Consider the following 13,490-nt stretch of genomic DNA (forward strand, 5'->3'; position numbering starts at 1 on the left):
AGTGAGTATAAAAACTTAAGTTGCGTCCTAGCTATCAATGATAATTGTATGGTTTATATGATTTTCATTGTATGTAAACTAAAAATCTAATGAAATAGAAATTGAAAAGAAAAAATGTAAGGTATGAAATTTTCACCTCTCTTTGAATGCAAACTACAATTAGAGTTCATGATAATTGTCTTGTGCCCTGTGTTAATAATTGAAGGTCATGCATGGGTATATTACCTAAATGTAGGTGGAGAGCTGGGCCACTGAGATATGGCATCGTCTAGCGGATGACAGGAGTAAAGAATGAAATCTCTCCAGCTAAGAATTTTATCCTTCTGCAAGTTGAAGCTCGATGCATAGCGAAACTTTGACATTGTATCCAAAGTAAAGTACTTCATTTTCTGTTCATCTGGTAACTCAAAGAACTCACGAGCTGCCTCCATCATTTCATTCATTGAGGATGGAGCAATGCCATGATTCACCACCTGCAATAATATTCTACTCAATAAACATATGTTCGGTAGATATCCATCTAAACCCTAAAACAGATTCATATTTCCCAAATCTAATGTGCGGCTAAAGTTAAACTATCAATGAATCCGAGTTTATGATCAAGGAGGTGATGCAATTTACAATGAAGTACAAAAGAGAGGAAAGGGTGATGGCGATGGCTGAAAGCAACCCCATTCATGACAAGCTCGACTAATTTCCTGGACAAGACTGGCAGGAAGGCCAGAAGGACTATCATGTACTTGTTCCTGCAGATCAATAACGGGTATATTCTCATGCTCTTCATCTTGAGAGTCTTTTGGACGCTCTTGAAGGGACCTGATAAAACCATGAGGAACTCGATCCAACCCTTTTTCTACCATGGCTTTTACTCCCATGAACTCTTGCAGAAAATTCACATTCTCCATCTCTTGCACGATTAAGAAAAGGAGGAGAGTGAAGAGATAATAAATGCCACTCTCCAACATTGATAGAATGGATTAATCATTTTATTGTTGCCACATGCCACAGCTCATCGTATATCCGTAGGTAGTTGAGGAGTGAAACGTGATATTTACAACTTCTCTGACAAACATGTGGTCTGAATATTAAGGTGAACTGAATAAACACCAAAAGAAATATTTGAAATTGTATATTTAATTCTTAAAAAAAATATACTTTGTGTTATGTCAATTCACTACTGCGCTTTAACAAGTTGTTAGCAAATGAAGACACTACAATATTTAAATGAGATTTAACTACAAAATTGATGTATATATTATTGTTTTCTTGAAATTTGTTAACATAGGATTCTTAATATGCTCATAGAAAATGGGTATTGTTGATCAATATTTTTGGGCATTTATTATATGAAAATCTTTTCATTATGTTTTTGAGTTAAATTAACATTTTTTTATAAATTGAAAGATTTATTTAGTAATCACGTAATATATGAACTATTTTGTTATAAGTTGATGTAAATGTGTAATTTTTTTATGTTGTAGGATGATTTATAACGAATTTTGTTTTAAAGCTAGATGTTTAGAATGAATTAGGGTTTGTCTTTTTTATGATGGAGGTCTAGATGTGCCAGCACAACAGCCTAGCAAGGGCACAAAGTCAGTGAGAACTACAGTCCAACAAGGGCAGTCCGCCCACAAGCACACCAGTCCAACAAGGACCTTCACAGAGTAGTTTTGGCCACCAGATATGAGGCACAAACCTTTAGTGCTTGCTTTTTTATATTACACCCTAACATGAAAGTTAAAATTCGAGTGCTCGTATTAACAAATAAGAACTTATTGGAAGGACAAATGAATAGTCATATTTAAGGATGTTTTTTCCCTGGGTAGCTTTAGTAGAATGAAAAAGAAATAACCTATTTATGAGATCCTAGACAACATTGAAGTGGATCTTATATTAGATCCAAACCTTTTCATCTATTATTGAAACATTATTTTTTAGAAATCTCTTCCCACAAAATATGTTGTTAAAGAAAAATTTGAAAATCATAAATACACAAGATCAAATTTTAAGATGGACATGACAATATTTAAAAGTGTTTTAGAAGAAATACATCATAGATTACTTTACACATGAACATCTTATATCCCTTTTGTGATAGATATGCACTATCAAACTATCTAACTAACAATAATTACTAGATAAAAAAGTTTGAAATCATTAAAAATTTAATCACAAATGAAAAATCCATATTAAAGAGCATATGAATTGAACAAATTAAAGGCACATTCAAACCTTATAGATGAGAGAATTTGGTGGTCTACTATTTGTGAGAGAATCAAGCACAAAGATTATAAATATTCTTCCAGACGAAATATTAAATAACTTTACTCACCATATATCATAATCTCGAGCATGCAATCAAGCATTTAGTTGAACACCTAATAACTACTAGGCATATGCCAGGTTGGAGTAATCAGAACATAGGATCATTTCGTCTCTAGCCTCTATTAGTAGCAGGGGCATAATCATTTTCACCTTAACATGAGATTATTGCAATCAGATTTCGAGTTTCCATGCAGCTTATCAAACCAATAATTATTTTCATAAAATGTGAATGGATATTGATAAACATTTTGGCCTATTTATTGCGTTTTCTTACGCCAGTACTCAAGAAAATTAAAAAAATCTTTATTGTGATAAAAATATGAAACCATATGGAAAAGCTAACCCCAAAATTAAAGCATGGAAGAAAAGGAGAATTAATGTGAAAAGTCATTCATTATGAAAATCGTTGGAGTAGTGCATTAACACGTTGAAAAAATATGTAAAACATGTGAATGGTCCACTTGCTTTTTCCACAAATCTTGTCATGTACTAGCAGTTGTACATCAAATCATATGATACAAAAACCAAAAGAAGATTAATTTGTAAGTACAGTGGCATTGAAAGTTAAAAGATGCGCAACACGTTCACGATTTTGAAATAGGAATGAAAATACATTTTATTTCAATCCAGGGTAAACATATAAAATAACAATATTAAGAATTTCTTTTAAATAAAAGAGATGATTATAGAATGGGATTCAGTGTATGGAAATTAAATAATGTAAAAATAACATTTAGCTGGAATATCCATGTAGATAGATAATACATTTAGCTGGAATATCCATGTAGATAGATAATGGTAGATGTTATTAGATTTGTTTAGGTGTAGGAGAATTAGTGAAGTGGTAAAGATTCTATATATATATATATATATATATATATATATATATATATATATATATATATATCTAAAATCTATACAATTTTTGGGCAAACTCGTGAAAGAGCTGTATGCCCTTGATGTTGGAAGTGAGAAAACTTTGAGAGGGGGGGTGAGCAGAGTTTTAAACGAGATTTAAACTTATTTCAAAAGTTCACAAATTGTAGCCAAGCTTCAAGAATGAGTTTACATATAAACCATATAAAACTGAAATGAACTGTAAAAATTGTGATTACTAAGACACAAATAAAATACTTTGAATGAACAAATATCAGAGCATCTAAAATAGACTCACAAAAGAACAAATTATATGTGCCGAGTGGAAAACCCTCGAAATCCAATGGATTTCATCATAGGGAGAAAAACCACTCCAAAAAGTACCTCTTATTGATTCATAAAGAGCTTCGACTCTTACAATGTTCTGCAGCTACAACTGCAAGGAGCTACAACCCCTATTCTTTCCAATGATTTTCTAGTGGGTTCACAATATATATTCGCAACTATATTTTATGAACCTTTATTACAACACAATAGAACTGATATTCAATGTTTCCATATATCCTCTCAGATCTCAATACAACTGATAATGTTTTCTTTTACAATCTCTCACACCTTTTACTATGCACACACTGCATCTATATATACTTGTTTTTCACAAGGGTACATACATGCAGTTATGCATATCTCAAACAGATTCATAACTATTTTAACCTGTATGCCGTGAAAAAATATCATAATGCCAAGCAACTCTCGAGTGGTTAAACAACCACGAGAAAAAATACAATTGTAAGAAACTGAAAAACAGTTATCCCAGTTTGAATAAGTGTATTGGAAGAACCAAGAGCTCTAGAACAAGCTTTCTTAGAAAATAAGCAAACAATATTGATAGTGCTTCCATGATAAATTCATTAACCAATTTCCAACTGAAAAATCCTGTCGAATCTTTGCTAGTTTAAGATAAATTCCTTTGAATAAATTTGCAAGAAACAGTGCAGCATCAATGCTAATATTTGCAAAAGAATCCAAAATAAAAAACGCATACCTGTGCCTAGAGGGAAGACAAGTTACCCATGAGGAACATGAGCAGTGATTCAACATAGAACATCTTCAGCCTTGGCAAAACTAGTATCATAATGAAGAGCATAAATAGGGGAACAACATAGTAGAAACCCACAACCTTCAATGCTTTCTTCATGACAAAGATTTCAACCAAGTTCATTAGAAAGCAGCAACACAATAAGTTTTTAGCAGGGAAGTTGAAAAGAGGTATTCAAAAAGAATAATGAGCTTTGAGATCCGAAAATATCCCAAACCAAAAAACAATATGCTTTGACATCCGATAAACTCATAGCGCTGCATAAGGAAAAACAACACTTAAGTCAAACTCAATCATGGTTTAACCATTGAGTTACATGCGAAAACATGTTGAAAGTTAATTGATGATGTGGAAACCAAAGTCCACATTCTGCCACCGAAGAGCCTTGTCATTAAGGACAAATAGAATAGTCAACAAACTCCCCCATTGTCCTTGATGGAAAAAATATAGCCATTTGAGGATCAATTGGTAACAATAATCAAGCATCAAATCAACTGTAGCAAGTATAAATCAACTGTAGCAAGTATCAAACATCTTTGTAAGATCAAAAAGTTAATCACCCTGCAAAAAACTTGATAATAAAGACATCACTGTCAAGAATCGGAACCAAACAAGTTAATCACCTTCAATATTATTCAAATATCTGTGTATAGCCAATAACCAATAGAACTGTGTATAGCCAAGAACCAATAGAACTGAACGAAACTGTAGACATCACTGTCAAGAATCTGAACCAGAACCAAACTGTACCAAACAAGAACAAACACACCATAAACCTCTAAACCAAACACCTCTGTACCAAACAAGAACAATAATCAATCGGTAACAAACTCCCCCTTTTTGTCATCAAGGACAAGAAACAAATCCAGCTGCTGTGAAACAAAAGATGATTCGGAGGGAGCAGGAGCCTACCAAACTGACTCCCCCAGAGGTTACAAATCATTGCAACAAGGAATCAGAAAAAATGCCCAACTGTGTACGGAAGCGTTCAAAAATGTCTCGAGGCAAATCTTTTGTGAAAATATCAGCCACTTGAGCTTGAGTAGGAACATATACCAATTGAAAGTCATTTGCAAGCACCTTGTCTCGAAGAAAATGAAGCTGAATAGCAATGTGCTTAGTTCGAGAGTGCAAAATTGGATTCTTGCTCAACTGAATAGCACTGGTATTATCACACATAATGGAAATAGGCTTTGTTACCAGAATACCCAAGTTTGATAACTGATATGCCATCCATATCAGTTGTGTACAACATGCTGTAGTAGCAACATATTCAGATTCACATGTGGATAATGTAACACATGCTTTCTTTTTACTATGCCAAGCAACCAACCTTTTGCCAAGAAAGAATGCAGCACCACTGGTGCTTTTCTTGTCATCAGAACAACCTCCCCAATCTGCATCTATATAACCAACCAAGGAGAAATTGATATTATGAGGATACCATAGACCATAATCAAGTGTCCCTTGGATATATTTAAATATCCTTTTAACTGCATTAACATGTGACTGCCTAGGTGCAGATTGATACCGAGAAACCATACAAACAACCTGCATTAGATCAAGCCTTGAGGCTGTGAGATAGAGCAAACTGCCTATCATGGACCTGAATTTGGTTTGACTAACTACTCGAGAATCATCATTTTTAACCAACTTACAACTGGTTTCCATAGGAGTGCTGACTGGTTTACAATCAGTCATATCAAACTTCTTCAACATTTCTTTAGCATACTTAGCTTGTGATAGAAATAAGCCATTTTCAAGTTGCAATATTTGTAAACCAAGAAAGAATTTTAGTTCACCCAAAAGAGACATTTCAAATTCGGATTCCATAATGTTTGAAAACTGTTTTGATAAGTCATCATTAGTAGAACCAAATATGATATCATCCACATAAACCTCAATTGCTAAGATATCATCACTAACACTTTTGGTGTATAAAGTGTTGTGTACACCACCACGAGTAAAGTCATTGTCAAGAAGATGTTTATCCAGCTTGGAATACCAAGCTCTAGGAGCTTGTTTTAACCCATATAATGCCAATTTTAGGTGATATACATAGTCTGGTGTTTCATAAGACTCAAAGCCTTCTGGTTGTTCCATGTAAACCTCCTCCTCAAGATAACCATTTAGGAATGCTGTTTTGACATCCATTTGATAGACAATAAATTTTTTGAAACTTGCATAAGCTAGAAATATTCTAATAGATTCCATTCTAGCCACTGGTGCAAATGTCTCAGCAAAGTCAATTCCCTCCTATTGAGCATAACCTTTACAGACAAATATGGCTTTATTCCTTACAACCTTTCCATTTTCATCAAGTTTGTTGCGGAAAATCCATTTTCCACCTATGATATTTTTGTCATCAGGTCTTGGCACTAATTCCCATGTTTTATTCTTTTCAATCTAGTTTATTTCATCTTGCATAGCATTTAACCAACAAGAATCATTAAGGGCTTCAGTCACTATTTTAGGTTCAAATTCTGAAATTAGGTAGAAATATTCAGCAAATTGTGCTTGTTCATTATTTTTAGCTTTCCTTCTAGTTAGAATACCTGCTTCTTTATCTCCTATAACTAGAGACTCAGGATGTCTCTTTGCAATGATTCTAGAAGGAGTTCTCAAATTAGTATTCCCTTTAGGACTTGAACATATTTCTTGTTCATTTGAATCTGGTGTTTCTATGTCAACACAATCAAACTTTTGATCACCAGAATTATGTTCAATTCTTTGAATGTGAATTCCTTCATTAGTCTTATCACGGTTGTTACTTAACAAGATACCTTCATCAAAAACAACATTTATGGCCTCTACAATTCTGTTTAGTCTTTTATTGAAACATTTGAATGCTTTACTATGTGTAGAATAACCTAAGAAAATACCTTCATCAGATTTTGAACTGAAACCTTCTAGAACATCATTATCCTTTTTAACAAAACATTTATAGCCAAATTTTTTGAAATGTTTAACATTAGCAGTTTTTCCATGCCACAGCTCATAAGGAGTATAGGCAGTTCTGACCCTTATTTGAGCCCTGTTTAGAATATATACAGCTGTATGAATAGCTTCTTTCCAAAATTTATCTGGCAATCTAGCTTCATTTAGCATTGTTCTAGCCATTTCTTTAACTGTTTTGTTCTTTCTTTCCACAACACCATTTTGTTGTGGTGTACGAGCAGTTGAGTACTATCTTTTTATGCCTCGTCTTTCACAATATTCAATGAATTCTTAAGAGGTGAATTCTCCACCTCGATCTGATCTTAAGCATTTCAATTTTAGATCAGTTTCTCTTTCTACCATTTTCCTAAATATCTTGAAACGTTCAAAAGCCTTAGACTTATGTTTCAAAAATGTTACCCAAACCATTCCGGAATAGTTATCAACAAATAACATAAAATACTTTTCACCATTTATGGATTGAGTTTTGGTTGGTCCGCATAGATCAGTATGAACTAATTCTAGTGGCCTAGTAGAAAGATATTCCTTTGTTTTAAAAGATGATTTTGATTGCTTTCCTTTTACACATTCATCACAAATATTCGTTGGTTTATTGATTATAGGCAAACCCCTGACTTTCTTATTCTTGCTAATTCTTACAAGGTTATCAAAATTTATGTGACCTACCTTTTGTGCCACAACTAGTTCTCTTCAACTTGACTCATAAGACAAGTATTAATCAAAGATGATTCTTGAACTGTTGAATCTATCAGATTATAAAGATTGCCACCTGTTCTTACGCCATTTGCTATTATTCTATCCTTCTTGTTTCTAATTTCACAACCTTTTGCATCAAATGAGATAGAATACCCACTATCATAAATTTGACTCACACTTAACAAGTTATGCTTCAAACCTTCAACATAATAGACATTATGTATAGGAGTATCTTTATTCAAATAAATAGATCCTCATCCTGTAATATAAGCTCCTGAATTATCACCAAACCTGACAAAGCCACCATCAAAGTCTTCTAAAGTTTGAAATTTGTTTTTTTTGCTAGTCATGTGATGAGAACAACCGCTATCCAAAACCCATGTTGCCGGTTTATATGAGAATAAAGCTATTTCAACAATCAAAGATTTTTCAATATTCATATTTTTGGGTTTCCATACTCGTTGAGGTTTCAATTTCAGTTTGCACTGATTCTCAAAATGCCCATAATGAAAACATTTAAAGCATCTTGTTATTCTTTTGAAACCATATGATTGTCTATGCCCAAACATAGGACCTTTTATGGCTAACTTGCAGTTGTTAGCTTTATGTCCAAAAGAATTACAACAAAAACAATACCCTTTAAAGAAACCAAAGTTTGCTGACCGATTCAAATATTGTTTTGATATCTCATTTTTCTCAAATTGTTCAATCTGTTTGTATAACTGAATTATTTTCTGCTCATTTTCATCTAACAGAACTTTCTGACTCTCAATAGTTTGATTTGCAGCATTCAATTCTACTTGTAGAATTTGGCAATTTTCTTCTTGAGTAGAAACCAACTTCTTTAATCTCTTTATTTCTTGTAAGGAGCAAAGTAGCTCCTCTTCAAGATTTATTTCTTCATCTAAATCAGATGAAGATTCTGATTGAATAGTTTTAGCTTTATGATCATTTACAATTTCAGCCATGAATAAAGTTTCTCCTTCTTCAACTGAATCATCTAATTCTTCATCAGTGTCTTTCTTTGACAAAAGACTCTTCTTTTTAAAGTTTTTGAATCTTTTACTTTGATTCCAAGGTTTCTTTTTAGAGAATTTTTCTAGTTTTTCATCATCCTCATTTTGATCAGCATAGGGACACTTTGCAGCAAAGTGTCCATTCTGTCCACAGTTAAAACATTTTGATTTTCCTTGATATCTTTTCTTCAATTTCCTAACTAACAATGCTTCAAGAGCATCCGAGATATCAGAGTCACTATCATCTTTCTTTTCAGCCTTGAAGGCTGTTTCTTTTGAAGTAGAAGCAACATTATTGCTAATTCTCATTTCATAAGTAGTTAGGATTCCTTGTAATTTATGCAAAGTCATATTTGAGAAATGTTTCTTTTCTTCTAAAGCAGAGATTTTCGTTTCAAATTTTGGTAAAACAGTTCTAAAAACTTTTGAAACTACATCATGTTCCTCAATGTTTTCTCCTAAGCCTTTTCTAGCATTCACGACTTCATCAATTCTCAAAAAATAAGCAGCTATGTTTTCATCTTCATTCATTTTCAAATGATCAAATTGAGTTTTCAAAGTAATCAATTTTGACTCTTTTACTTTTTCATCACCTTGATAAATAGTTTCTAACTTAACCCATATATCATTGGCAGAATTACAATACATGACTTTGACAAACACATCTTTTGTGAGACCACATAAAATAGCAGACTTGGCTCTTTTATCAAGTTCATACTTGGTTTTATCATCAGGGTCAGTAGGTATGGTTTTGGGCACAGTATATTTTGTAACAAAAACTTCCCACATACGAACATCTAAAGAATTTATAAAAGCTTCCATCATGACTTTCCAAAAAACATAATCAGTTCCATCAAACAGAGGCACTCTAGTAAGAGAAGCACCTTCTGCTTGAGCCATTTTCACTTCCAATGTCCAGGAACAATCCCTATAGGCAGACCTAACAGAGGGACCCTATGCTCTGATACCACTTGTTGGAAGTGACAAAACTCTGAGAGGGGGGGGGTGAACAGAGTTTTAAACGAGCTTTAAACTTATTTCAAAAGTTCACAAATTGCAGCCAAGCTTCAAGAATGAGTTTACATATAAACCATATAAAACTGAAATGAACTGTAAAAATTGTGATTACTAAGACACAAATAAGATACTTTGAATGAACAAATATCAGAGCATCTAAAAAAGACTCACAAAAGGACAAATTATATGTGCCGAGTGGAAAACCCTCGAAATCCAATGGATTTCATCATAGGGAGAAAAACCACTCCAAAAAGTACCTCTTATTGATTCACAAAGAGCTTCGACTCTTACAATGTTCTACAGCTACAACTACAAGGAGCTACAACCCCTATTCTTTCCAATGATTTTCTAGTGGGTTCACAATATATATTCGCAACTATATTTTATGAACCTTTATTACAACACAATAGAACTGATATTCAATGTTTCCATATATCCTCTCAGATCTCAATACAACTGATAATGTTTTCTTTTACAATCTCTCACACCTTTTACTATGCACACATTGCATCTATATATACTTGTTTTTCACAAGGGTACATACATGCAGTTATGCATATCTCAAATAGGTTCATAACTATTTTAACCTGTATGCCGTGAAAAAATATCATAATGCCAAGCAACTCTCGAGTGGTTAAACAACCACGAGAAAAAATACAACCGTAAGAAACTGAAAAACAGTTATCCCAGTTTGAATAAGTGTATTGGAAGAACCAAGAGCTCTAGAACAAGCTTTCTTAGAAAATAAGCACACAATTTTGACAGTGCTTCCATGATAAATTCATTAACCAATTTCCAACTGAAAAATCCTGTCCAATCTTTGCTAGTTTAAGATAAATTCCTTTGAATAAATTTGCAAGAAACAGTGCAGCATCAATGCTAATATTTGCAAAAGAATCCAAAATAAAAAACGCATACCTGTGCCTAGAGGGAAGACAAGTTACCCGTGAGGAACATGAGCAGTGATTCAACATAGAACATCTTCAGCCTTGGCAAAACTAGTATCATAATGAAGAGCATAAATAGGGGAACAACATAGTAGAAACCCACAACCTTCAACGCTTTCTTCATGACAAAGATTTCAACCAAGTTCAAGCGGCAGCACAATAAGTTTTTAGCAGGGAAGTTGAAAAGAGGTATTCAAAAAGAATAATGAGCTTTGAGATCCGAAAATATCCCAAACCAAAAAACAATATGCTTTGACATCCGATAAACTCATAGCACTGCATAAGGAAAAACAACACTTAAGTCAAACTCAATCATGGTTTAACCATTGAGTTACGTGCGAAAACATGTTGAAAGTTAACTGATGATGTGGAAACCAAAGTCCACATTCTACCACCGAAGAGCCTTGTCATCAAGGACAAATAGAATAGTCAACACTTGAATCTATCCAATTTGGGCAAACTCGTGGTGGAGATGTATGCTCGAGTCCATACAAGCTAGGAAAACTCGTGATGGAGCTGTATGCTTGTGGACTTCATGAGAGCTGAATTAGCTAACTAGACAGAGGAGATGTATGTCACAGCTTGACAAACTAGTCCTAAGAGTTGTATACCTGTAACTCCGTCTATTGGATTCAAATTGAGCTTATTTATAAGCTTTCAAAGAAGTGAACAACCACTACATTTATGTCCTCATCAGAAGTTGAAGAGACAATCCAATATTGAAAGGTTATTACATTTATATGAGGACAAAAATTGATTAAAGATTAAAATATTTCATTTAATTGAATACTCTACCTTTCAATGCATTTACAAATCTAATAAGTGCAAGTGTTTGATTTGATCTAAATCTATGAATTTAATCTCTAGAAATCTTAGAAAGTTTTCCTTTAGTCTATTATCATTTTTTGTGCTTTTTTCCTCATAAACACTTGGTTGTGTTGTTAGAAGTTTGCAGATGACAAGAGTGGTACCTAGCTTTTGTCAAACTTTCTAAGGATTCCAAGATTAATAATTTAGAAAATGATTAAAGGCAAGAAGCAAACATGCATTATATGTCCTAGATGTTGATACAAGTAGATAATATAGTAATAAATGCTTTAACTATGTCAAAGAATGTATTTTTAATTTTATTTGTTAAATGATTTTAGGTGTTATCAAAATGAACTAGGGCTGCCCTTTTGAATACAAATACAATGATCACAAATAAAATATTCTATATTTTGATCAAAGACATAACATTTAGTTTTGAGAGTTAAGATGATCTTATACTTGACTTTAAATACTATGAATTCAATGATAATTTCTGTAATTGTAAATTTGACCTAGATGGTCAATACAAATATGAACCTAACCTGATAAAAAAAATGAAAGAATATGAAAATAAGAATAAATACCTATGAATGAGTATAAAAACTTAAGTAATGAACTAGTTATGAATGAAAATTGTACGGTTTATGTGATTGTCATTGTATGAATGAAATAAAAATTGAAAGGTATGAAATTTTCACTATTACATTTTACATCTCTTTGAATGCAAACTACAATGAGAGTTCATCATAATTGTCTTGTGCCATGTGTTAATAATTGAAGGTCATGCATGGATATATTACCTAAATGCAGGTGGAGAGCTGGGCCACAGAGATATGGCATCGTCTAGCGGAAGACAGGAGTAACGACTGAAATTTCTCCAGCTTATTACTTTATCCTTCTGCAAGTTGAAGCTCCATGCGTAGCGAAAATTTGACATTGTGTCCAATGTAAAGTACTTCATTTTCCATTCCTCTGGTAACTCGAAGAATTCTCGAGCTGCCTCCATCATTTCATTCATTGAGGATGGAGCAATGCCAAGATTCACCACCTGCAATAATATTCTACTCAATAAACCCTAAACAGATTAAGGTGAACTGAAAAAACACCAAAAGAAATATTTGAAATTGTAATATTTAATTCTCAGAAAAATATACTTTGTGTTATGTCAATACACTACTGCGCTTTGACAATTTGTTAGCAAATGATGGCATTTTAATATTTAAATGAGTTTTGACTACAAAATTGATGTATATATTATTGGTTTCTTGAAATTTGTTAACATAGGATCCTTAATATGTTCATAAAAAATGGGTATTGTTGATGTATATTTTTGGGCGTTTATTATATGAAAATCTTTTTACTATGTTTTCGAGTTAAATTAATATTTTTTTATAAAGTGAAAGATTCATTTAGTAATCACATAATATATGAACTATTTTGTTGTTAAGTTAATGGAAATGTATAAATTTTTTATGTTGAAGAATATTTTTTAATGATCTTTATTTTAAAAGTTAGATGTTTAGAATGAATTAGAGTTTATTTTTATTTTCATGGAGGTCTAGATCACACAAAATCAATGAGCACAAATAGCCCACAAGCACACCAGTCTAGTGAGAACCTTCACCAAGTAGTTTTTGCCGCCTAATATGGGGCATGAGCTTATATTACTTGCCTTTTTTATATAACATCCTAACATGAAAGTTAAATTTTGTGTGCTCATAAGAAAGTGAAAGAGGAATATTT

At 32.8% G+C, this 13,490-nt stretch overlaps 1 protein-coding gene across 1 annotated transcript; it reads right to left on the minus strand.

Moving 5' to 3' along the window:
• Positions 1–221: 221 nt before the first annotated feature.
• Positions 222–905, minus strand: LOC131076152 (protein DMR6-LIKE OXYGENASE 2-like). The gene is made up of 2 exons (XM_058013214.1): positions 741–905; positions 222–473 (listed from the first exon to the last, which is right to left on the minus strand). Exons 1-2 carry the CDS (start codon positions 903–905, stop codon positions 222–224), a joined length of 417 nt encoding a protein of 138 aa, XP_057869197.1.
• Between the last annotated feature and the right edge of the window lie 12,585 nt (positions 906–13,490).

The sequence above is a fragment of the Cryptomeria japonica genome, chromosome 10 (assembly GCF_030272615.1).
Source record: "Cryptomeria japonica chromosome 10, Sugi_1.0, whole genome shotgun sequence".
In the NCBI taxonomy this organism is placed as follows: domain Eukaryota; kingdom Viridiplantae; phylum Streptophyta; class Pinopsida; order Cupressales; family Cupressaceae; genus Cryptomeria; species Cryptomeria japonica.

Bases quoted from the DNA above. Each gene is read 5' to 3' on its own strand.
- LOC131076152 (XM_058013214.1), bottom strand. From the start codon at position 905: ATGGAGAATGTGAATTTTCTGCAAGAGTTCATGGGAGTAAAAGCCATG. The intron at 474-740 runs GTACATGATAGT...ATATTATTGCAG, and splicing joins TTATTGATCTGCAGGAACAA to GTGGTGAATCATGGCATTGC.